At 46.2% G+C, this 22,500-nt stretch overlaps 1 protein-coding gene across 32 annotated transcripts in view; it reads left to right on the top strand.

The window, feature by feature from the left end:
- fnbp1b (formin binding protein 1b) overlaps nucleotides 1-22,500 on the top strand; it is a 68,324-nt gene that overhangs the window by 9,029 nt on the left and 36,795 nt on the right. For 7 of the 32 annotated variants that reach the window (XM_081704240.1, XM_081704239.1, XM_081704237.1 and 4 more), the window contains exons 1-2: nucleotides 693-845; nucleotides 20,715-20,830. In XM_081704240.1, the coding sequence (XP_081560366.1) occupies nucleotides 798-845; nucleotides 20,715-20,830 (164 nt within the window). In that variant the 5' untranslated portion in view covers nucleotides 693-797. Of the gene's footprint in view, nucleotides 1-683; nucleotides 846-17,595; nucleotides 17,944-18,923; nucleotides 19,043-20,714; nucleotides 20,831-22,500 lie in introns of those variants that run through there. The other 25 variants (XM_081704247.1, XM_081704246.1, XM_081704243.1 and 22 more) reach the window with 14 other exon arrangements.

Raw genomic sequence — 22,500 nt, 5'->3', positions numbered from 1 at the left:
GCTGTATGATGTAATAGCTGTATGACGTAACAAAGCTGTATGATGTATCGGGGCTGTATGATGTAACAAGGCTGTATGATGTAATGGCTGTATGACGTAACAAGGCTGTATGATGTAACAGGGCTGTATGATGTTCACTTCATGGCCCTATGAGACCAAATCTTTGCTTTGTTTACACAGTGCAGCGGAACTCAATGAGAGAGACTCTTAATGAAACTGACCATGATGCACTGCGATGTCTTTGACTCCTGGTAGCACTTCCGCTCACAGCCACGCCTGTAGGGCTGCTTCAGGGTGGCAAGTGAAGGCGTTTCCTGCCCAGAGTGCCCTGCTTTAACGAACAGCCTCGTCTGAAAAGAGCAGGTAGCGACTGCATCCCCTCCGAGAGCCGGACCGGGGTGGTCCGGTGGTTCCACGCCGTAGTTGCTGTGGCGCTCTATAAAAGTGTTTAGCTGTACTCCAGATCAGAAAACAGCACAACAAAAGGAATCTTTATGGAACAGGAGATAACCTTTTAGTGAGGCCTGCACTTCTATAAGTGTGTGTGTGTGTGTGTGTGTGCAAGAACCTTAAGTAAGAGTTTGATCTGGAAGTGGGAGTAGGGTGAGGTGCCTACGCACATACAGACACACACACACACACACACACACACACACAGATACTGTCAAGCGGGTGGAGAGTTGGCTTGCCACAGGGAGGGAGATCTCAGCTGTCAGTATTTGCGTCTCGGGTGTCCGTGTCTAAAACTGTAGCGAGCGGCGACTGGTGCAACGGCTAACGGTTAACACGGGGTGGTCATGGATGTGAGCAAAGTGCAGACTATAGTGAAGGAGCAGCACCTGAAGGTGAGTCTGCCCGGATCACATCCGGGACACGTCCGGATCAGGAACGCAGCTCTGCTTGCTTCAGATGGCTGCTGATGGTGTTGATCTGGATTTACCACTTACTGTAGAGCAGTTGAGAAGCAGTACGTTGTGGTTGAAAGCTTTGGTGGAGTCTAGTTAAGCCCCGAACTGCGTCCGTGGGGCACAGGCTGGATTATGGGTAAGGCACCCGACTGCTGTGATGTGATTTCCCGGGTCTGTCAGGGTCACCCAGAATTGCCGATTCCATTACTGTGCTAAAAAGGCCAGTAGCTTTCATGACTGAGTTCGTTATTCCGAGCTGCCCTTGTCATTGGTCCGTCGCGGCATCCTCTAATCTAATCGGCGCCGTCCTTCCCCGAGTCCATTATGACATGGTGGACGGGTTGAATGGGAGCAGCTGGAGTCGTCGAGCCGGTGAGCTCAGACAGCTCCTGGTGTGTAAGTGCCTCTGTGCTCGTGGCCCAAGGGAGCTACGGCTAGTTTATAACAAACAAACAAACAAATAAACAATCACGGCCTGGCATGGGCTCCCTCCGGGTTTCCCTGCATGTAAAGCCTGTTTTGATGTTTTAAAGCAACGTGATCATTCTTGATTGATCTTGGAGGACTGGCGTGCCCTGATATTGGGGAGACTGGGTATGAACTCACACGTAGGTCCCTGCGGGATCTGATACTCCATCACAGTCGGCGTTTCCATCTGATGGCACGGCTGTGCACGCGCGCACTTAGAAGTGAGACGGGTGAAGCACGTGGGCGTCAGGCGTGAGGGGAGACGTGTGAAGCGCGCAGGTGTCACACGTGAGGGGAGACGGGTGAAGCGCGCGGGCGTCAGGCGTGAGGGGAGACGTGTGAAGCGCGCAGGCGTCACACGTGAGGGGAGACGGGTGAAGCGCGCGGGCGTCAGGCGTGAGGGGAGACGTGTGAAGCGCGCAGGCGTCACACGTGAGGGGAGACAGGTGAAGCGCGCGGGCGTCAGGCGTGAGGGGAGACGTGTGAAGCGCGCAGGCGTCACACGTGAGGGGAGACGGGTGAAGCACGCGGGCGTCAGGCGTGAGGTGAGCCACGTGAAGCGCGCAGGCGTCAGACATGCTGGGCCCGTGTTGCTAGGAGCAGGTGCCCAGCACGTCTGACGCCTGCGTGCTTCACGCGAAAAAGAGCAGATCAGAGAGGTCGAGTTTAAACTGACTGATGGGGAGAGAGAGAGTCAGACAGAGAGAGAGAGGAATGGACTTATTGTAGCCACATGCGGGAGTGTGAGATGGTTACAAGGCTAATTAAGCTAATAGGGAAAGTGCGCTTTTAACATGCTCCACACAAACACACACTCACACTCACACACACACACACACACAAGGTGAATTAGAACCACGTGCTGAGCTGCTTATCAGCTGCGAGGGCCGTTCACTGGTGCTGCGCTCAATCTGCTCAAGCCAACAGATAAAGATGAAAGATTCCACACTGGCTTCAGAGAGGTCTGCAAATAGAGTGGACACACACTCACACACACTCGCACTCACACACACTCGCACTTGCATGTGTGCTGCCGGTAGGGGCTGATCCAAGGTTGTAACTGGAGATGACATGTTTCCTGCTCAGTGTGTGTTTGTGCGAATGGGTGTGTTGGGTATGTTTGTGAATGTGTGTGGTGTGTGTGTGTGTGTGTGGAGGGAATTCTTGAATTAAAGGTTACAGTTCTTCTGAACTGGCAACAAGACTACATGGGTGTGGCCAGAATACAAGAGAAAGTGTTACGGTTACAGAATGGTTATAGAATGACATGCTACGGTTACAGAATGACACAGAAGGGATGATTTACTGATTCAAAGGGAGTTATGGTAACGGCATTAGACAGAGAGAGAGAAGACAGCGAACCAGAGAGAATAATACACTACCGTTACTGTAAACTTGTAGAGTCCAGGAGGAGTTTTACAGACATTTTCCCATAATGAATTGGTCTTCCCAGCAGAGGAAGTGGGCAGCCACAGGAGGAAGCTGTTAGGTGACCTGATTTTAAACTGTCAGCTGTCATGAACAGATATCAGCGCACACACACACACACACACACACACACTCATGTACAGAGTATGGTTTTTGAGATTAGAATTTGTTGTGAAGGTCGGGTGAGATATTGAGAGTTGCTGTTCTGCTAATCTGGTGAGAAGTGATCTGCCCCTCCACGGGAAAGATGGGAACCAAAAGTCATTCTTGGTTACGCTGGATTGCAGGGAGTAGAGAACATGTTCAAGAATGCCGGTGTGAGTCCAGTAGAGTTCAGGAGCTTACCTTACCAAGCAAAGGACGATTTAACAGTGTTAGTTCTGACCAACAGTGTTAGTCCTGGTCATGTTGGTGTTAGTCCTGACCAACCGTATTGGCCCGACCCCATGCAATTTATACTTTAGTCTGTCCTAAAACCACAGCTAAAACGCACGATTAAGAATCACAACACACACCTGGCTACGTCAAGGCAGCACTGAAACCAGCAGAGCCTCGCACAAGGTGTAATGACAGTGTGTAGTGTACGAGTGTAGTGTACAGGTTGTAGTGTACGGGTGTAGTGTACGGGTGTGGTGTACAGGATGTAGTGTACGGGGTGTAGTGTACGGGTGTAGTGTACGGGTGTAGTGACAGGGTGTGGTGTACAGGATGTAGTGTACGGGTGTAGTGTACGGGTGTAGTGTACAGGGTGTAGAGATGGTGTAGTGTACAGGTGGCATTCTGGGCAGATGATGATTCCAGGACAAGCTGACTGTAACTATGCAAATAAAGTCAAATTCCTCAGTGGTTGTCTGTCACATCTGGATAGCTGGTGTAAGGTGTGTGTGTGTGTGAGAGAGAGAGAGAGAGAGAGAGAGAGAGCAGGCAGAGAGCAGCAGGTGTTGATTATAGTGTTCAGTAGGGAAGATCAGGTGTTGAGCATTAACACTCTTGCAGAATGATGTGCTGTTGTAATGTGTGGTCAGTATGCCCTAATGGGGCAAATATTCAGTGCCCAACTCTGTGGGTCAGCTATGTGGGACTAAATTATGCTGACACTGAAAATGTTTTTCCTCTGGGATTAGACTGTCCAGAAAACACCACTACTGTACTCAAATAAATTAGTTCATGAACCGTGTGTTTGTGTTTGTGAGAGAGAGAGAGAGAGAGAGAGAGAGAGAGAGAGAGAGAGAGATGGTTTCTGCAGATAGGGGCATTAGCAGCTTGATCCAGTTCTCTCTCACACACACGTGCACAGTGATGCGTGACCTGAACACAGTCTCTGTACATGTGTGGTAATGACAGTTGACTTCCTCTTTAATCTGCTCCTGTTCTTTGTGTGTGTTGTAGGTTTGACATCACAGTTATAAAGGATTACAGTAATTTCTGTCTGAATACAGACCTTAGTTTGGAATCCTCAAATAAGAAGCAGCCAGTCTGACTCCTCAACATTCAACACACACACACACACACAGCCGGTCTGACTCCTCCATATTCAATACACACACACACACACACACACACACACACATCCAAAAACATACACATACTCATACACACTCTCATACACACTCTCATAGAGCTAGAAACTGGCATGACTAGCAGACCATTACTGTGTTAGACTGTGTGCTGTCTAAGGATGTCCATTGGCAAAGGATTAGCTCTCTCTTCCTCTCTCTCTCTCTCTCTCTCGCTCGCTTGCTCTCTCTGAGTGTGTGTTTCATATTTAGATACAGAGAAATGAGTTTGATACAAATATTGGATATAAATAGCTCTGGAATTTGGCCTGTTTAAGGCTCTGTGGGTATGTGTGCGTGGTTTTACATAGCTGACCTTTCTGAGGTCATTATCATTATCAGGCATGTGGAGAAGGCACACACACACACACACACACATACTTTTTGTTCCCATCTCACTGTGCTGTTATGTTAAATAAACTGTTTGCTTGGTAGACCTGCTTGCTCTCTGATGGTCACTCAAGGCAACATTAGACTGGACATAGACCTTTAAAAAAAGGCCTTCTAAGCTTCCTGTGTGTGTGTGTGTGTGTGTGTGTGTGTTTGTGTGTAAGTGTTTGTGCAAGTAACGAGATGGAATGAGAGAAACTACAGTCTGGGGGTTGTTGCGTGGATGGTGTTGCAGGGGAACTGCTCTGACAGCCCTTCTGTAAACAGCCAGAAACAACTGTTACATTTTGGGTCAATGGAACATCGATCTGTTCCGGCTGCGTCTGTTTCTCTCTCACACACACACACACAAACACACACACACACACACACACACACACACACACACACACACACACACACACACACACACACACACACACGAGATAATGAATAGCCCCGATGTAAGAGTGCCACTCTTATCGATCATTTTATCCCCCTCCTGTTTTGATTGGTCGTTTTCTTGTGAGGGGCGAGGGTAAGCCTGTGATTGGCTGACAGGCCATGGGGTTCAGGCCATGTTTACACACACAGCACTGTGGATAATAACAGCGTGAGATCTCTAAGGCATTACTAGAGAACTGAGCACAGATAACAGGCCAAGTAACTGTAAACATCATTTTGAAAGTTTAAGGTAAAAACAAAAAATGATTTGTTGCATTAACATATTGTAAGTTTTTGCTGTAAAATTGGGTTCCACTGAACTGCAAATAGTAAGTTTACAGCAGAAACAGTGTTGTGTTAAGAGTGTAAAGTTGAGTTGGCAAAAGAGCAAATGGAAAGTAGGGGAGTGCTAGAAGCGGAGCAGGGGGTTGTCACCTGGGGCGGGGCTGCTGGTGCCCCCGTTACCGTGGCCCCACTGAGAGAGAGAGAGAGAGAGAGAGAGAGAGAGAGAGAGAGAGAGAGAGAGAGAGAGAGAGAGAGAGAGAGAGAGAGAGAGAGAGAGAGAGAGAGAGAGAGAGAGAGAGAGAGAGAGAGAGAGAGAGAGAGAGAGAGAGAGAGGATAACAATAATAAACAATAGAGTGCGATTTAGAAAGAAAATAAAACTCTAATCAGCCTTTTCTGTGAAATATCAGTTTTCCCTGTGCAATGCAAGAAAGGAAGGGTGTGTGTGTGTGTGTGTGTGTGTGTGTGTGTGTGTGTGTGTGTGTTTTGGGGGGGAGGGGATGAGATACGTGTCTTAACAGTGCAGAGTTAAATGTCGCAACAAAAAAATGTTTCCGTTGGAACGGCGACGATGTCGCTAAATGTAAGGGTTTGCCTGCACGAGATTAAACTTTTGCATTTTGAAGTTGATTTAAATTGAATAGACCCTGACTTTATTGTTTTTGTTTGTTTGTTTGGAAGCTGTTTGAGGTTCCAGCATCTTGCTAATCGCTAGCCTGTCGCTGCCCACCCGCACCGACTGTGCTGCTTAGAAACGACATAACAGCCTAGATCAGTGTAGGGAAGATTTGAGAACTTATCCTTAAAAATAAGATACAGTCGTCAGAGCTGAATGATATCTGTAGCCTATTTATTCCTTCTACCAGGTAGCAGTCTCTTTTAAAATTACAGTTTCACTGATAAGTATTAATCAAGCAAAACTCTTGTCAGTTAACGGTTAAATGATTCATGTACGCATACCTAGTATGAATGCGTGTGTGTGCGCGCGCGTGCGCGCGCGTGTGTGTGTGTGTGTGTGTGTGAGGAAGTGAGAGTTAGAAACAGGAAGTAATTGTACCAGCAGATAGGTGTTCTTGTTTGAGTATCTCAGACACAGAGAGAGAGAGAGTTCTAGAAAAAGGAGTCTAATGCCGTGTCATCAATCTGACAACAGTAGACTACAATCTAACACAGAAAAGGCATTAACTCTGTAGTGTGTGTGTGTGTGTGTGTGTGTGTGTGTGTGTGTGTGTTTGTGTGTGTGTGTGTGTGTGTGTGTGTGTGTGTGTGTGTGTGTGTGTGTGTGTCGGTGGGTGGGTGCATACACGTATACCTCCTGCTTTTGATCTAAAACTGGTTGCCAGATGTGCATGCGTGCTCTGTATTAGGTGTTGTGTGCATTGCCAGATGTGCATGCATGCTCTGTGTTTTGTGTTGTGTGGGTTGCCAGATGTGCCTATGATCAGGTGTTGTATTTGAGAAGGATTTTAACCATAATAGCAAACACTTGGAATCAGGCTCCTGGACATGCTTCATAATTAAACTTATTCAACCTCTCTTTCTTTCACTCTTTTCTGTCATTTATTCTTTCCATCTTTTTTATTTCATTTTTCTTTCACTCATATGATGGGTTCTCTGTGTGTGTGAATTACACACACATGAAGGAAGAGAAGAAACAGGAGTCAATGAATAGAAATGGCATGTACTGTTTGAACTGCCTAAAGGCTGATATCTAAGAAAGGTCCATCTGCGAGGTGAAATTGTGAAGGTGAAATTCATCACGGTTGCATATTTGTGTTGCAGCTCAGCAAGAAAACTAGAAATGCAAACACCAACAAAATTAATAATAATGAAATGATAACAACAACAACAATAATAACAACAACAACAACAACAATAATAATAATAATAATAATAATAATAATAGGCAATAACTTTAATGTGATCAAAGTTAGGGGGGCTGACTTGGTACAGGCACGCACACCCACCCACACACACACACAAGCACATCTGTGGGGTCAGAAGCTGAACCAGTGAGGATCTCTGCCTGTAGGTGTCGGGTTGAGGAGGAGCTGAGATGAGATCCCGCTGGAAACATGGTCTCTGCAAAGTGTGGCTGTGGAGACAAACCCTTGAGAAACACTTGTTTGTTTTGGTGAAATTCTCCCTTGGACGTGTGTGTGGGTGTGTTCTGTGTGTGTGTGTCTGTCTGTGTGTGTGTGTGTGTGTGTGTGTGAGTGTGTGTGAGTGTGTGTGGGGGATGTGAGTGTGTGTGTGTGTGGGGGGGTGTGTGGGTGAGTGTGTGTGGGGGGTGTGTGTGTGTGTGGGGTGTGTGTGTGTGTGAGAAACTGAGAGACTCTCTGCTACTCTCTGGCTTTGTGCCCCTACCTCTCTTTCTCTTGTAGTTCTTCTTATATGTTAGACCCAAATCTATTTACAGGACTCCTCAAGAGACAGAGAGCAGGAGAGAAGTGGAATGAGGGGCACATTTTGAAATGGTGTCTGTTTCTTCTCTCTCTCACTCTCTCTCTCTCTCTCTCTCTCTCTCTCTCACACACACACACACACACACTGCCACTCTTTCCACATGAGTGTGAATTTGAAGTAAAAGTTGGAGGTCAGTCTATATTTAGCATGTCACTCTCATCGGCCTTCTAGCATTGCCCAGTGCATCCATCTGACCTTTGACCTGATTACATTTCAACCCCCCTGCCCCTGCCCCTGCCCCAAGCTCCCCTTGGACCAGTCGTGTTTCCATAAGTGGCCTGAATGTATGCGGGTACATACGTGTGTGCGCGCATGCGCGTGTACGTGTGATGGCTAGTCGCTAAGATTTTACTAATGGCTAGCATCTGGCTAGCGTGTTTACAGCTGTGTGTAGTTCCTCACTTTGCGTCAACCACTGCAGGAACAGGTTTGCTATTTATGGAGAGAGAGAGAGAGAGAGAGAGAGAGAGAGAGAGAGAGAGAGAGAGAGAGAGAGAGAGAGAGAGAGAGAGAGAGAGAGAGAGAGAGAGAGAGAGAGAGAGAGAGAGAGAGAGAGAGAGAGAGAAAAGACTAAAGCATCTTAACCAGAAGCAGCCAACTTGTGCTGTGCTGTAGGAGACGAGTAACCGTTTGTCCGGTACGCAGTGTTTAAGGGCCACGGGGTCAGCTACAAGCCAGTGGCTAAACTTTATTTTTAAAAACTTGTAGGATATTATTCGGCTGCTTGCTAATGGTACACAGCTAGCAGGCTTAGCTACTGAAGTGACTGACTCACTCACGTATAGTAATTGATAATATTCAAACTGAATATGAAACACGAATGAAAAGGAAACAGCTCTTAATGTTCTTTACTTTCCCAGAGTTTGTTCTGGTTTGTTTTGTTTTTATGACATCCATAACCAAACCACGGAACAGTCACAGCGGCCGTGCTCTGTAGGCTCCGCCACGATTGCTTCCCTCACGATTGGTCCTCTCCCGCTCTGGCTCCGTTTAGTGAGCGGCATCCCTATGTGCTGGTGTAGTTTTCCTTACTGTAAGTGTGCATGTTCGTGTGTCTCACATTCTGGCTACTGGCTGCGTGAATGGCACATAGCACACATGCCCTGTATATATTCCTCCTGCTTTAGTCTGGTCTGTCAACACACATGCATGCGCACCTGCGCGCACACACACACACACACACACACACACACACACACACACTGCTTCCAACAGCTGAGACTGTGTTTTGTGGATGTCCTGCTAAGCCAAACAGCCATTTATAAAGCTGTACTGAGTGATTAATATTAGCACAGAGAAATATGCTGTTATACAAGAATGTGTTTTTCTTTATGGTCTGATTAATCGGTTGGTACTTTTTACATCTACATTCTGGTGCATTTAAGCTAAATTTAATCTAAAAATGGATTGGCTTATAGTTATTTTAAGTGTGTGTCCCACAGCCCAAAGATGTTCAGTATTAACTCTGACAGAGAGGAAGAGAGTTGGGGGGGGGGGGGGGGGGGGTTGATTTACTTTATAGTTAATTAGCATGTTCTTTAAAATTTTGTTTCATCAGTTAGTTTATTTCTTTATTTTGCTTTGCCAACATTGTCATGTCAAGCATTTTCCTAGCTGAAAAAAGAGCGGGAAACTGAAAGTTAAAAAGAGAGTGAATACACCGTTTTGCACCGTGTGTTTGCATACTGATATGTCAGGAAGTGTTGTGGCGACCAGCAACAAATCAAACCGAAATTTTCATAGCAAGGAAGTATGATGTGGTTATCTGTGTTCCAGATGATTTTAGCAGGAAAATTGCTTCTGTTTAAAGTTATCTGGACAGTGTAAGCGACATGCACAAGTGACAATAAGACAATAAGACCCACAAGAGACACAGCCACAAGAGATATGCCCATTGTTGATGCCCACCGTGAACATATGGTACTTGTACCTGAGGAGGAGGAGCCGTGTGCGAAGGAGCCTTCCTGCACCTGTCCTGTTGCCCTCTCTACGGTCATTTCTGCCCCGTTACCCTCTCTTTGGTCATTCTTGCCCCCTTTCCCTGCCTCTGTGGTCAAATCCCCGGCAGGATTAACTGAGTGGAGTTCAACCCTTACATAAGTCAAGTGGGTCAGCCCGGAAAAGGTTTTAGATCAGATATGCAGAATACCTAAACAATGGGCAAAGTGTGTGTCTGGAAACTAGTGCATTGACTAAGGTCTTTGTAAAGTTGTGTGTGTGTGTGTGTGTGTGTGTGTGTGTGTGTGTGTGTGTGTGTGTGTGTGTGTGTGTGTGTGTGTGTGTGTGTGTGTGTGATATCTTAATAAGCTTAAAATGAGTCCACCTGACCAACCCCCTCCCCCAGCACCTTGTGTAATCACTTGCACAACTGGCAATCAGAGGCCAGTGAAATCTTTCTTTTGATGATTTAACACTGAAACTCTTAGTAAGAAGTGTTTCCTAGAACCTGTCATCAGGAAAGAACCTGTAAACCCTTCAAATTCAGGAAAAAACCCATAAAGCCATAAAAGAATTCGATGAAGCACTTTGTTTTCTGAGAGAATACCACACGGTGTGTGGTGATGTGTTCAGCAGCATGTGTGTGTACATGCGTGTGTGCAGGCCAGCCCACATCTCTATGAAACCTACCACCAGTCATGAAACCCAACAAACTGGCCACTCTAATCCGTGTGACTTGGTCCTGCACTTTCAGGGATATTTTTTAGGGAGATCAAAGCAAAATTCACCCAGACAGCATGTGGAATATGATGCGTTTAGCAGTGTGCCTGCATGCGCGTGTGTGTGTGTATGGAATATAAATCTATCACTTCACGGCAGTGCACACCAGGCCTGCACATCATGGAAGGCTGGCGGATGTCACGACAACCATGTTGTCTGCCTGGTTAATGACGAGGGACGTGGTGCCAACATCCTTAAAGCGCCTCTGTCATGGAAACCTGAATTTTCAATTAAAAAATGTTTTGATTTTCTAACATAAAAATGAAATGTATTTGTATAAACATTGCTAAAGATCAAAATGTACCATTCACTCCCCAGTCATCAAGGTCAATGTATAGCGAGTAAGCTGCATAAATGTCGTTTCTTTTACGTCATTAAAATATGCGCATACTTAAATACAGCTGCCCAATCACCTTTCAACAGGTCCCTGTCAAGTTTGGGTGTGGATCTTACTTTCAAAACACGTTCCGCACATTTCAGTCCCACTGGCGCTTTGAATGAGACACGAAGAGGCTGTGTTAAAGGTTAATGATGGCCGATACTCCTCCACCTGTATTGGACTCAAAGACAAATCCTCAAGCCAAAATTATATCCCTCTAATATGCAGTCTAATTATGGCAGTTCTCTATGAACAATGATTATGAGGCTAACACTGGACAGCTACACTGCAACTAACATTTGGTCATCATCAATGTCATGTCTGTAGCCTCCAGCCTGCTTTCAGTGGACTACATTACCCACAACCCCCCCGTCCAACCCCCCAATCCCCTCTTTATTAAGTTCACCCGTGTCTGTATATACTTACCCGTTTCTGAAGTCTCACTTTGCAGTTGTCTAGTGTTTACAAGTCGTCGTCCTTTGTCCTTACCTGCTCGTTTGTTTTTGGGTTTATGCCTGGTTCTCGCTCTTTCTCTCTTATACCTGGCCGGTTTTGTTCACACTGCGGTTTGTCTTGCCTGTCACTAAGCACAGACTGGTTTTCTACGCTGACTTTGGATTACCCTGGGAGCAATTACACTAAACCCGATACTTTTAATCCGCGCTTAACTCCACTTCTACATACCGAACCTGACAGGCAGCATTGGTCAAGGTTACATTTTTTAGGTCCTTTTAGCAGCTTTAAACTAGCAGCATGTGTACTATTTACTGTGTAAGTGTAGTATTAGTTTATTAACAAGGCACCCAGCTTTCAGAGATGCATGTGAGTACTAAAGCTATGAGCCTCAAGCTTACTCTTCAAATGTGACAGTTTATTAGTTAGAGGTATTAGCTTAGTTAATTTCATATAGAACTTATGTTTTGATATAGAGCTTATACTAATTTTACCTTTATTCTAGTTCATTGGTATCTTGAACTCTAACCTGTACTGGTGAGATGACAAAGCACTTTTGTAAGTCCTTCTGGATAAGCGTGTCTGCCAAATGCTGAAAATATTTTAACAAATATCAAGCTTAAGTCACTTGGCTAACAGAGCTGCAGAAGTTAGGTGACGCTTGCTGGCTAACGTTCCTGGCTAGTAGCTGTATTAGCTAACTGTCCCTCAGTTTTCAGTTAAAACATAATATAGCTAACATGGTTGTTGATCTGTGAAATTTGTTTGAGTAGTTTGAGATTGAGTAACATGCACACACTTCACAAAAAACTGATTCCTGAGGTATTTACATATAGTTGATATATATTCTTCTTCACCTACAGTCAAAACAGATTGGTGTTAGCTTACTAACAGTCAAACTAAGCAGGTTTAGAGAGACTTAAGATGTTTGGCTGTCAAGAGAAATGGCAGAGAATTGGTGGCGTATATATGAACCATGTAAGGCTGTTTGAGTAGGTGCCTTTATTTGTTTCCTGGAGACTCCTACGCAGCACCATATGTTACAGGCGAGGATGTGGTGAGCCTCGTTTCATTGGTGAGGTGGCTGTCCAACCAGAAGAGATGAATTATGTGACACTTAAAGACACAGTAACAAAAACAGCCTGCTTCTAAGGCACAAAGACAGGTTGGAAAATGGACATGTAAAATGAATTATGACTGTTATTTTGTTCATGAAGCCAAACATAAATGGACTCCAGATATTAACATAAAATACAAAACTAATGTAGGATAGGGGCCCTTTAAGTAATGTGTGTGTGTGTGTGTGTGTGTGTGTGTGTGTGTGTGTGTGTGTGTGTGTGTGTGTGTGTGTGTGTGTGTGTGTGTGCGTGTGTGTGTGTGCGTGCGTGTGTGTGCGTGCGTGTGTGTGGTGTAATGCAGTGGTTGGGTTTGTTAGAGGCCCAAGCATGCCACCTTCAACTTCAGTGGCATCCGGCCACTGACCACAGCTGTCAGCTAAGCAGCCTGGAGCCTTTTTATTCAGGCTGCAGTCACAGGGCTGTGTTGGCACCGGGTGTGCAGGGACTGTGAAAATGACAGAGCAGAAGCACAGCAGAAATGTATTGTGCTTAGATCTCTGAATGGGTGAGATGACAGGAAACTCTGTGTGTGTGTGTGTGTGTGTGTGTGTGTGTGTGTGGACTGTACATCCATTTAATGTGGCTCTGGTTCCTGGTGTAAAGGACTTCAATGGTGATAGTTGTGGCTCCACCCACAACCTGCTGATTTCTCCAGCAAACAGCTGTGATCCACTGACAAAAATGTTACACACACACACACACACACACACACACACACACACCCTTTAAGACAACAGACATGCCAAAAGTTCACACTTGCATTCCTGGCTTCTATAAATATGTGCTTTACCAGCCAACTGCATGTGTCTGTGAGTTCTGGTCATATTCAAACTTTGATTGACAGACAGATGCTCCAACAAATAGGCATACTGCTGGATGGGCAGTAGGTGGGGCTTCCTGTGCTAGGCTACATGTGAGCACAACTGTTCTCAGCATGACATTGGGAAGGTTTTGTCTAAATATATTCATTTTTACACCAAACAGAAAGCCAATTTTTTTTTGCTTAAAAAAGTCTTAGGTCAAGTGTAGGTGTGTGTGTGTGTGTGTGTGTCTGTGTGTGTGGTGTCATTGTTTCATGAAGTTGATGTTGTACCTTATGCTTGATTTTGGCTATTGTTATGTGATGTTATACACAGCTAATATAGTGACTGTTATGCTGTTATATATGTGTTATAATGCAGTTGTAGAGCAGGGATGGAGCACATATGTAGGAATCTGTAGTCAGCCTTTTTAAAGTGTGTATGTGTGTGTGTGTGTGTGTGTGTTTGCTTCAACCTCTCTAGTGAGGGAATAAGAAGGCTTTGTTTGTGGTGGGTAGAGTGAAAGAGCTGTGTGTCTGTCTTGTTTTGGGAGTGTGTGTGATTACGTGTGTGAGATTGTGTGTATGTGTTTATGTGTGTTAATATGACGCTAGAAAGGGTACAGGCTTTGATGTCACAAAGGCAAATATTTGTGGTGGGACAACACTCTCCCTTTTTTGTGTGTGTGTGTGTGTGTGTGTGAGAGAGAGAGAGAGAGAGAGAGAGAGAGAGAGAGAGAGAGAGAGAGAGAGAGAGAGAGAGAGAGAGAGGGCCTGTTCTCTGTCCCCTGACTAAGAGGTTACAGTAGCATTGTTCTGCCTCCTTCCACAGCACAAAGACTCTGTGTTACTCATTCGTGCACACACACATACGCACACACACACACTGCCAAGCATTTACATAAATATTTCTCCCTGAATGCAAAACTGCCTACAATCACTGGTTTGAAAGAAGATAGGACACTGGATAGATAGATAGACAGAGAGAGAGAGAGAGAGATTCAGACAGAGACAAGTTGAGCATAGAGTTTTTTAATCAATGTGAAGGAGGGGAGCATTTCTTGGTGTTCTGTTGAAATCAGGAGGGATTTACTGGGATGTGAAGTTGCTGTGTGTGTGTGTGTGTGTGTGTGTGTGTGCATACTCAGTAATCAGTGTTGTGATAATTCATGATGTATGTAATATTTAGAGACCAGTGTTAGAGATGTACATGTACACACCTCACACAAACACACACACACACACGTCTCACACTCATACCCTGTGTGAGATGTATTTTTTAGGATCCTGCTAAGCTCAGAAATGCCAAGATATTGGTTACTACTATTACATCATCACAAACTGTAGCTTACTGTGATTGAGATGACCTAGAAAAATGTTCCCAGTTCCAGTGTGTGTGTGTGTGTGTGTGTGTGTGTGTGTGTGTGTGTGTGTGAAAGCAGAAGAGTTTCAGGCCATAGTGAAGGTCAATTTAAAATTTGATTTGCAGAAAAATGTAGCAGTTGTAACAATTATCCAGATATCAGATGAGCTCTGTGTGTGTGTCTAAAAAAACCTTCAAAAACTCCACCTTGGGTGAATGCCCTGTGTGCAACCCCAAGTGAATCATCCCTAATGAGGTAGGTAAGTGTGTGTGTGTGTGTGTGTGTGTGTGTGTGTGTGTGTGTGTGTGTGTGTGTGTGTGTGTGTGTGTGTGTGTGTGTGCGTGTGTGTGCATGCGCACACGTTTTAAACACGTGGGTAATTTCACGTTCACATCACGCTCCACCTTGCGTAATGACTCAGTGATGACATCACCCTGATGTGCAAAACCACCGCTCGACTGCTATGAGCCTCTGCCGCCCCCTGTGGCGGCGACCGGAACTGCGGGCTGAAATGCATCCCGCTCGCCCGCCCGGCACCGAACTTCCAGGCTGGCGCTCAGCTGCGCTTTCCGTTCGTAACGCGACCTTCACGACGCAGCAGACGCAGCTATTACGTCCTAGAGCCACGGCCAACAAACCTGCCCCCTTTACTGAGTACTGCGTGTCCTTATGAGTGCACTTTGTGTGGCTGTGCTACAAACCAGCCCTACGTGGTGGCCTGTGGTAGGGTAAGTGCCTGCTCGGTAGGAAGGAAGGGAGCGACATGGAGAGACAGTGAAGGGATTTGCAACACAGCCAACGGACGCGTTGCAGAATACAGGCTAACGCGACTCCAGCTCTTATTACTAATGAAGAGAAGTAGACGATGACACACACACACAAAAAAAAACACCTATTCCCTTTCCAAGGCCCGCAAAAACTCCAACCCTTACTCACAGCTACTAAGACTTAAGCGCATTTGCAGTGAGAATGGAGACTTCTCCCGAAAATACGGAAATGCGTGAATTCTTTCAGAACTGTGGGCTTCCTAAGGAAGTCACAGATGACTTTACTAGTGTTTTACCTGTTCAGAGAGCGGACACGCCGACCTGTAAACAATCTACCGTCAAGACTACAGGAATTCCATCGGCGATGTTTTATTACCCTACAAATAAAACAGCAGCTGACATTATACTTAAACAGTTCAGAATCCTCCAGGACGATGCAGAGACAGCGGCCCCCTTTTAAAGGATCCTCCGCTAATCTCCCACAGACGAGACAAAATCACCAAAGACATTCTCGTCAGGCGTGAGGTAAAGGACCACGCGAATAATAACTGCTACTGTAGCCTGCGACCCCTCTACATGTGCTACATGCACGTTTATTAACACAGGTTCATGATCAGACCATCAGAATTAAGGATTTGTCGTTTCACCAATGAGGGGAATTCAGAAACGCCCCGCTGACCTACACTCTCGGAACTGCGGGACCCCGTGGAACAAATGTTTTCTTTCATTCACACATCTACTTGTTTAAGGTGCGCCGATTCCTCATCGAAGTTTACAAGCAGCACGAAGGACCTCGATCCAGAACGTCCCTGCGGTATTTAATATCTCTGTTGCCGCGAAATGTACTTGAATTATGTCCTGAGCTAAACGCGCTCATACTTCAAAGGCTTTGATGCGTCATACGTCATTAGTTGGTGCGTAAGTAAGAGACTAGTGTGTGGTCCTGTAATACGAAGGCAGATTATAATCTGCCAACACCTGCTGCAGTTGATCAATCTCAGTGAATTAATGTAAATATGAAGCCCTGTTTGTTTATTCACCCACCCGTTTGGATAGTTATATAAGTGTGTGTGTGTGTGTGTGTGTGTGTGTGTGAGAGAGAGAGAGAGAGTGTGTGTGTGTGTGACTCCAGATGTTTCCTGGAGTTCCATTTAGCCCAGTTTATGCGGACCTGTTTGATCTACAGACAAAAGTGTGTGTGTGTGTGTGTGTGAATTATTGCTACAAATTTAGCATGTCCTTTTCCACAGTTGCATAAACACACTTCTGTTTACAGATGCCTCTTTAGCTTTGCTCGTCCACGTGTGTGTGTGTGTACGGGGTGTATTGGGTGTGTAAATGTGATCCTGTAGGTGGACTTTTACAGCCTGCAGGGGTCCCGATGGCTGTAACGTCAGCCAGGCCTGCGGGACTCACTTAGACGTCCAGATCTCAACCCACGCACACAGACACCACAGCTGCACTGTGTCTTCACTCTGTTTCCTTGCTCTTTCTTTCCACATGGAAACGCAATCTCTCTCTCTCTCTCTCTCTCTCTCTCTCTCTCTCTGCCTTATTCCACTCCACTGCTTCAACACCATGCTTGATGGACCTTTTAGTGCACTCTCATGCAGCTAGTACATCTGTGTGTGCGCGTGTGTGTGTGCGTGTGTGCGTGTGTGTGTGTGTGTGTGTGTGCGTGTGTGTGTGCGTGCGTGCGTGTGTACGTGTGTGTGTGTGTGTGTGTGTGCGTGCGTGCGTGTGTGCGTGTGTGCGTGTGTGTGTGTGTGTGTGTGCGTGTGTGTGTGTGTGCGTGTGTGTGTGCGTGCGTGCGTGTGTGCGTGCGTGTGTGCGTGTGTGTGTGTGTGTGTTATTGAGTGCTCATGTCCATCCCCTCCCTTCCTGTCCAATCCCGGCAGCGTGGGAGTACCACTGCAGGGTCTCTGGGGCTACGCCCCACTAACCTCTGACTACCCGAGTGCTAGATATTATTTCAGGACTGTTCTCCCTTTGGGGAGGTGTGAGGTCACGAAGGAGGTTTCCCTCCTCCCCTCTCTGCCCTTACTGCTGTCCGACGGACATGCGCGGCTGGGTTTGTCTCCTCCAACCCCTTCGGGATTACTGCCACGCAAAATCTGAATCCGGCTGGACCACCTGACCACGTTCGCCCCTCGACCCGCCTGTGCCGGCCGCCCTGACGATCCCAGATTAGCTGTGTTGGAGCAGAGGCTGAGTGTTTGCGATCTTTTGTTCTGGATCGTGGAATATAATCCACTGTGGCATCCGGATTGTCGTTGCGCGTTAGGGCAGTGCCGAGGTCTAGAAACGTGACGCTCGGATTTGGTCCCGGTTCGGACTTGTTTGATTGACAGTCAGCATTTGCGGAGCCCCTCCCTCGTTGGGGAAGAAACCCCGTTTTGCAATGATGACTGCTCGACTGAAGGTAAATAATCATTCATCTTTGCTGTGGTGTTGTTTTGAGAGTTAGGGAGGCTTAATAACGTTGCAGTCATGCCTCTCATGGGATTTTAGGGGTCTGACCCACATGTTTGGGGGGGGATGGGATGCAGCACTGGTCAGCCCTGGACAGAGCTCGCCAAGGGAAATGTCCAGGTGTGGTACTCCTCTGGTACTGGCCAGCACGTGGCTGCAGGTGTCGGGACGTTTCTCTGGACTTTTTGCCGGAACCTTCCGCTCGTCTGCGCGACGCCTCATCCGTCTGTCTGTCTGCGCTCCCGTTGCTGGCCGTTCGAGCGTATCTCAAACGTACAAACGTGGAGCTCTCTGCAAAGTAAATGTGGCGATGGCAGAGGGCCAAGCACCACGTGTAAAGTTGCTGATTGAACAAAACAAAACCACCCAGCGAAATAATTCGACTGGCATTAAATATGTTTTTTGTTATTGTTGTTATACACTCAGCCAAACTGTATTTAATAGATAATGGAAGGAACTGCAGCCTTGACTGTGTTTCTTGTGTGTTGAATATATGCTGTATATTGTATATGCTGTATTGGTCCAAGCTAAGACACTAAAGAGGGGCTGACTGCTGTTTTAAAAAGGCAAAGTGATCACATTAGATTAAAACATTTTCAGATGCCCCAGACATGGTCTACAGAGACCGAAAAAGAGATGGAAGTGCTGTTTGGTTAGGTGTGTGATATTTCACTTGCATTTGGAGTCCTTAAAATGTCTACCAAGCCAAGTCGACCTGCATCAGCCCACATACACATCCTGTACATACACAAACACACACAAACACACACACACTGAGCTCTTTCCTTCCTGTTGCACTCTGCGTGTGTGTGTGTGTGTGTGTGTGTTTGTATGAGGTGGACTCTATGCAGGCTAGTGTGTGTTCATCTCCACATCAGGTCTGCTTCTTGCAGTCAAAGGATATCTGGGTTTTTTGTTTTTTTCTTTCAGTCAGGACAAAAAAGCGAAAGTGCAGCGCGAGCGCGAGTGCGTGTGCACGAGGGCCTGATCTGTTTTCATCGTTAGGGATGGTGGAGGAGAAGATGGGCGCATGCTGGAGCTACACCAGGGTGAGCTTAAACGTTCTGAAAACGCTCAGCAGAGCGGTTGCCTTACGTCCGCGTCACATCGACAGCCACGCAGCCTCGGGATTGTATCAGCGTTAGCAAAAGTGATATTGGCAGGTCCAACCGGACAGACGACCTGGGGATCTCCATCTAACCCGAGTGTCTGCACATGTTAGATGTGCTGTGGGGTGCTCGGAATATTACAAAGCTCTGTGTGTGTGTGTGTGTGTGTGTGTGTGTGTGAGAGAGAGAGAGAGAGAGAGAGAGAGAGAGAGAAAAAGAGAGTAGTATTTCATTCTCATTGAGTAACGTCAAGCTTCTTATTAGTTTTATCAAAAGGTAGCGTCTGAGTGCAGTGTGTGGATATGAATTTGTGCACTGTTGGTTGTCTGTAGCCCAGTTTATCACACCGCCATGATTGTCTCTGTGCTTTGTGGAAAGAGTTACGGGTTGTCTTAGCTCTGTGGACATGTCTGACAGAACAGTCTATGGGAACAGCTTGAGGGAGTGTGTGTGTGTGTGTGTGTGTGTGTGTGTGTGTGTGTGTGTGTGTGTGTATGAAATGTGAGAAAAAAAGTTTTTGCAAACCAATATCTGCTACTTTCAATATCTACTACTAATGTCATGGAAAAGATTTGAATCAAATCGTGTCAGAGTCCTGCTTGGCCGTAATACAAAACCCAAGGTTTTTGTACAAGGGCACATACAAATTAAACTCATCGCACACTGGTGGTGCCACTACAGGGCATGCAGGATCTCCTCACGCAGGGGGCACACTGGATCTCCTCACACAGGGGGCACTCTGGATCTCCTTAGACAGCGGTCATGCCGGAATTGAGAGAAAATTGAGGAATTCTGACATATCCGACCACCAACACCAACAATTTTGGAGCTCTGGAGCTCATTTCGGTTTGTCCTGAGGAGAAAACATCCTCTAGAACAGAATAGCTTAAAACAAATTAAAATACACAGCTAAAAGGATGGATGGCTGGATGGATGGATTGATGATTGATGGATGGATGGATGGCCGGCCTTGGTACACAAAAAGACAAACGCACACTGACATGCTTCTCGTAAGAAGTGAAGAAGAAAATTGCACTCGCGGGCTTCTGTTGTGTATCTGGTTGCAGGCTTCTATTTGAACTTTGTTAAACAGGTGGGTCTGTTCCGCCAAACAGCACCTGTGTGTGTGAGCCGCGTGACAGAATTTTAAAGATTTTATTTTTTTAAATCCAAGCTGGTCTGAGTATTCATCGCTTTCACAATTGGTATATCAACTCTGAGTTGGCATGGCAACCTGGCCTCCACTGACATTTAAAACACACACACACAGACATATTGTCTTGAGCTCATTGCGAGTTGTGGAAAGTTTTCTCCCAACCCAACGGCACGTGATCAGTCCTGAGGGCCGGCACCGATACACGGCACACGACACGGCGGAACCCGGAACGTTCTGGGCTTCCGTGTACCAGCATTGTTCCAGGATAATGAGCACGACGTGTTCTTTCTGACATGTCTGTTCTGTTTTCTTTTTTGTCTTTCTGTTTTGTGGTGTTTCATAATGCTGTAGCAATGTTGGTTCTTGTGAAGTTTCTTTTCATTTTCCGAGCGGACGCTGACATGTCCAGTGGGCACGTAGTCATTCCCTCTGTCTCTTCCTGCCTGTTTGTCCCAGGATCAGTTTGAAAACTTGGAGAAACACACTCAGTGGGGGATAGACTTCGTCGAGCGCTACACCAAATTTGTCAAGGAGCGATCCGAGATCGAACTCAACTATGCAAAGCAGATCAGGTGAGCAGATCAGATCTGTGCGTGTGTGTACGTGTGTGTGCATGTGTGTGTGTGTTGGCATTTCTTAAATTGCACTCTTTTGGACACACTCTCTGTTGTGTGTCTGAAAATCTCTAGAACTCATGAGTGTTTACACCAAGGTGAGAGAGGGGATGTCCCATCGTGACCATGGCAACCATGGACACCTCAGCCTGAAACACACATCACACACATTCACTTCTCTCCAGTGCTTAATGGAGCTTAATAATTCAAATTTCAAAGTCAAATTTGTCACAAAGCAGCTTTACAAACGTCCACGTCCGAGCCCCCAGTGAGCAAGCCAATCGCAACGGTGATAAGGAAAAAAAACCCCCTAGAGCATGAAGAAGAAACCTTGAGAGGAACCAAGACTCAATAGGGGGGCCCATCCTCTGGCCTGTCCTTGGAGTCCTGTGTTTTTTGTGTGGAGGGGGGATGTGTGTGTGTGTGTGTGTGTGTGTGTGTGTGTGTGTGTTTTTGGAGAGCTTATTGTGAGGAGCCGTGTGACTTGTGACACACAGTGCAGATGTGTTTTTTGCTTATGCCAGCTCAAGGCTACAGGATGCAAGGGTGACTGTGTTTTTTCAGTGCACTCGCACGCACACACAGGCGTGCGCATGTCTGGGGTGAAACCAGTGTTGCCGTAGTAACAAGGTGATAGAGTTTTGCTCTTTCGAGCTGCATTCGGATGGTCCAATAGCAAACGCCAACCAAACTGTAGATAGGATTTAGAGTTCACCAACCCTGGATAGCGAACACATACACACACACACACACACACACACACACACGTGCTGAAACCCCCGTGACACACATATATCAGCTGAAACCCCCTAGTGATCCTCTACATAATTACACAGCTTATCTAATGATGCACCCATTACCCTAAATGTAACCCAGTGAACCTCGTAATCCCCATTACACTAATGTCCTCTGATGTCAGCCTCTGTGTGTGTGTGTGTGTGTGTGCGTGTCTAACAAGAAAACTACTAACAAGAAAAATATGGTATGTACAGACTGGTACCACAATGCAGTAAGAATTGTAAGACACAGAAAGACACAAAGGTCTGATTTCAGTCTAATTTCAGTCTGATTTCAGTCTGATTTAAATTGTTATGTCTACAGGTCACATTTGTTTTCTGAACATTTTTCTGAGTTTCTGCCACAGATAAATTGATGTCCCAGCACACATACACACAGCAGTTAACACTGCCTGCTGGGTTGCTAGGCAGAACTGTCTTGCTCTTCGAGACTCACACACACACATACACACACACACACACACACACACACACACACACACAGATGGCGTCTTAAACTGTGTGTGTGTGGCATGTGTGTGTGTGTACCTGTTTACTTTTGTGTCTGTGAGGATGAAGAAAATCGCCTGGGAGAGGTTGCAGTGTTAAAACACACACACACACACACACACACACACACACACACACACACCTGCCCCAAGGCATAAGCACATCCTGGTCATTCAGATGACAATTCAAAAACAATGCAGCAGTCTAAATATGTGAGAAAGCAAACTGCTCCACAGAGAGATGGAAGGAAAAGGAGATAGAGAGAGAGAGAAAGAGAGAGAGAGGGAGCTGGACATGGAGGGGTTAAACAAGAGAGCGAGGGATATTTTGGCACCCACTCTA

Source organism: Electrophorus electricus, chromosome 21 (assembly GCF_041902795.1).
Source record: "Electrophorus electricus isolate QZ-2024a chromosome 21, ASM4190279v1, whole genome shotgun sequence".
Classification (NCBI taxonomy): Eukaryota; Metazoa; Chordata; class Actinopteri; order Gymnotiformes; family Gymnotidae; genus Electrophorus; species Electrophorus electricus.
Note: the sequence above shows the minus strand (reverse complement) of the source record. Positions and strands in the feature narration are given on the sequence as shown.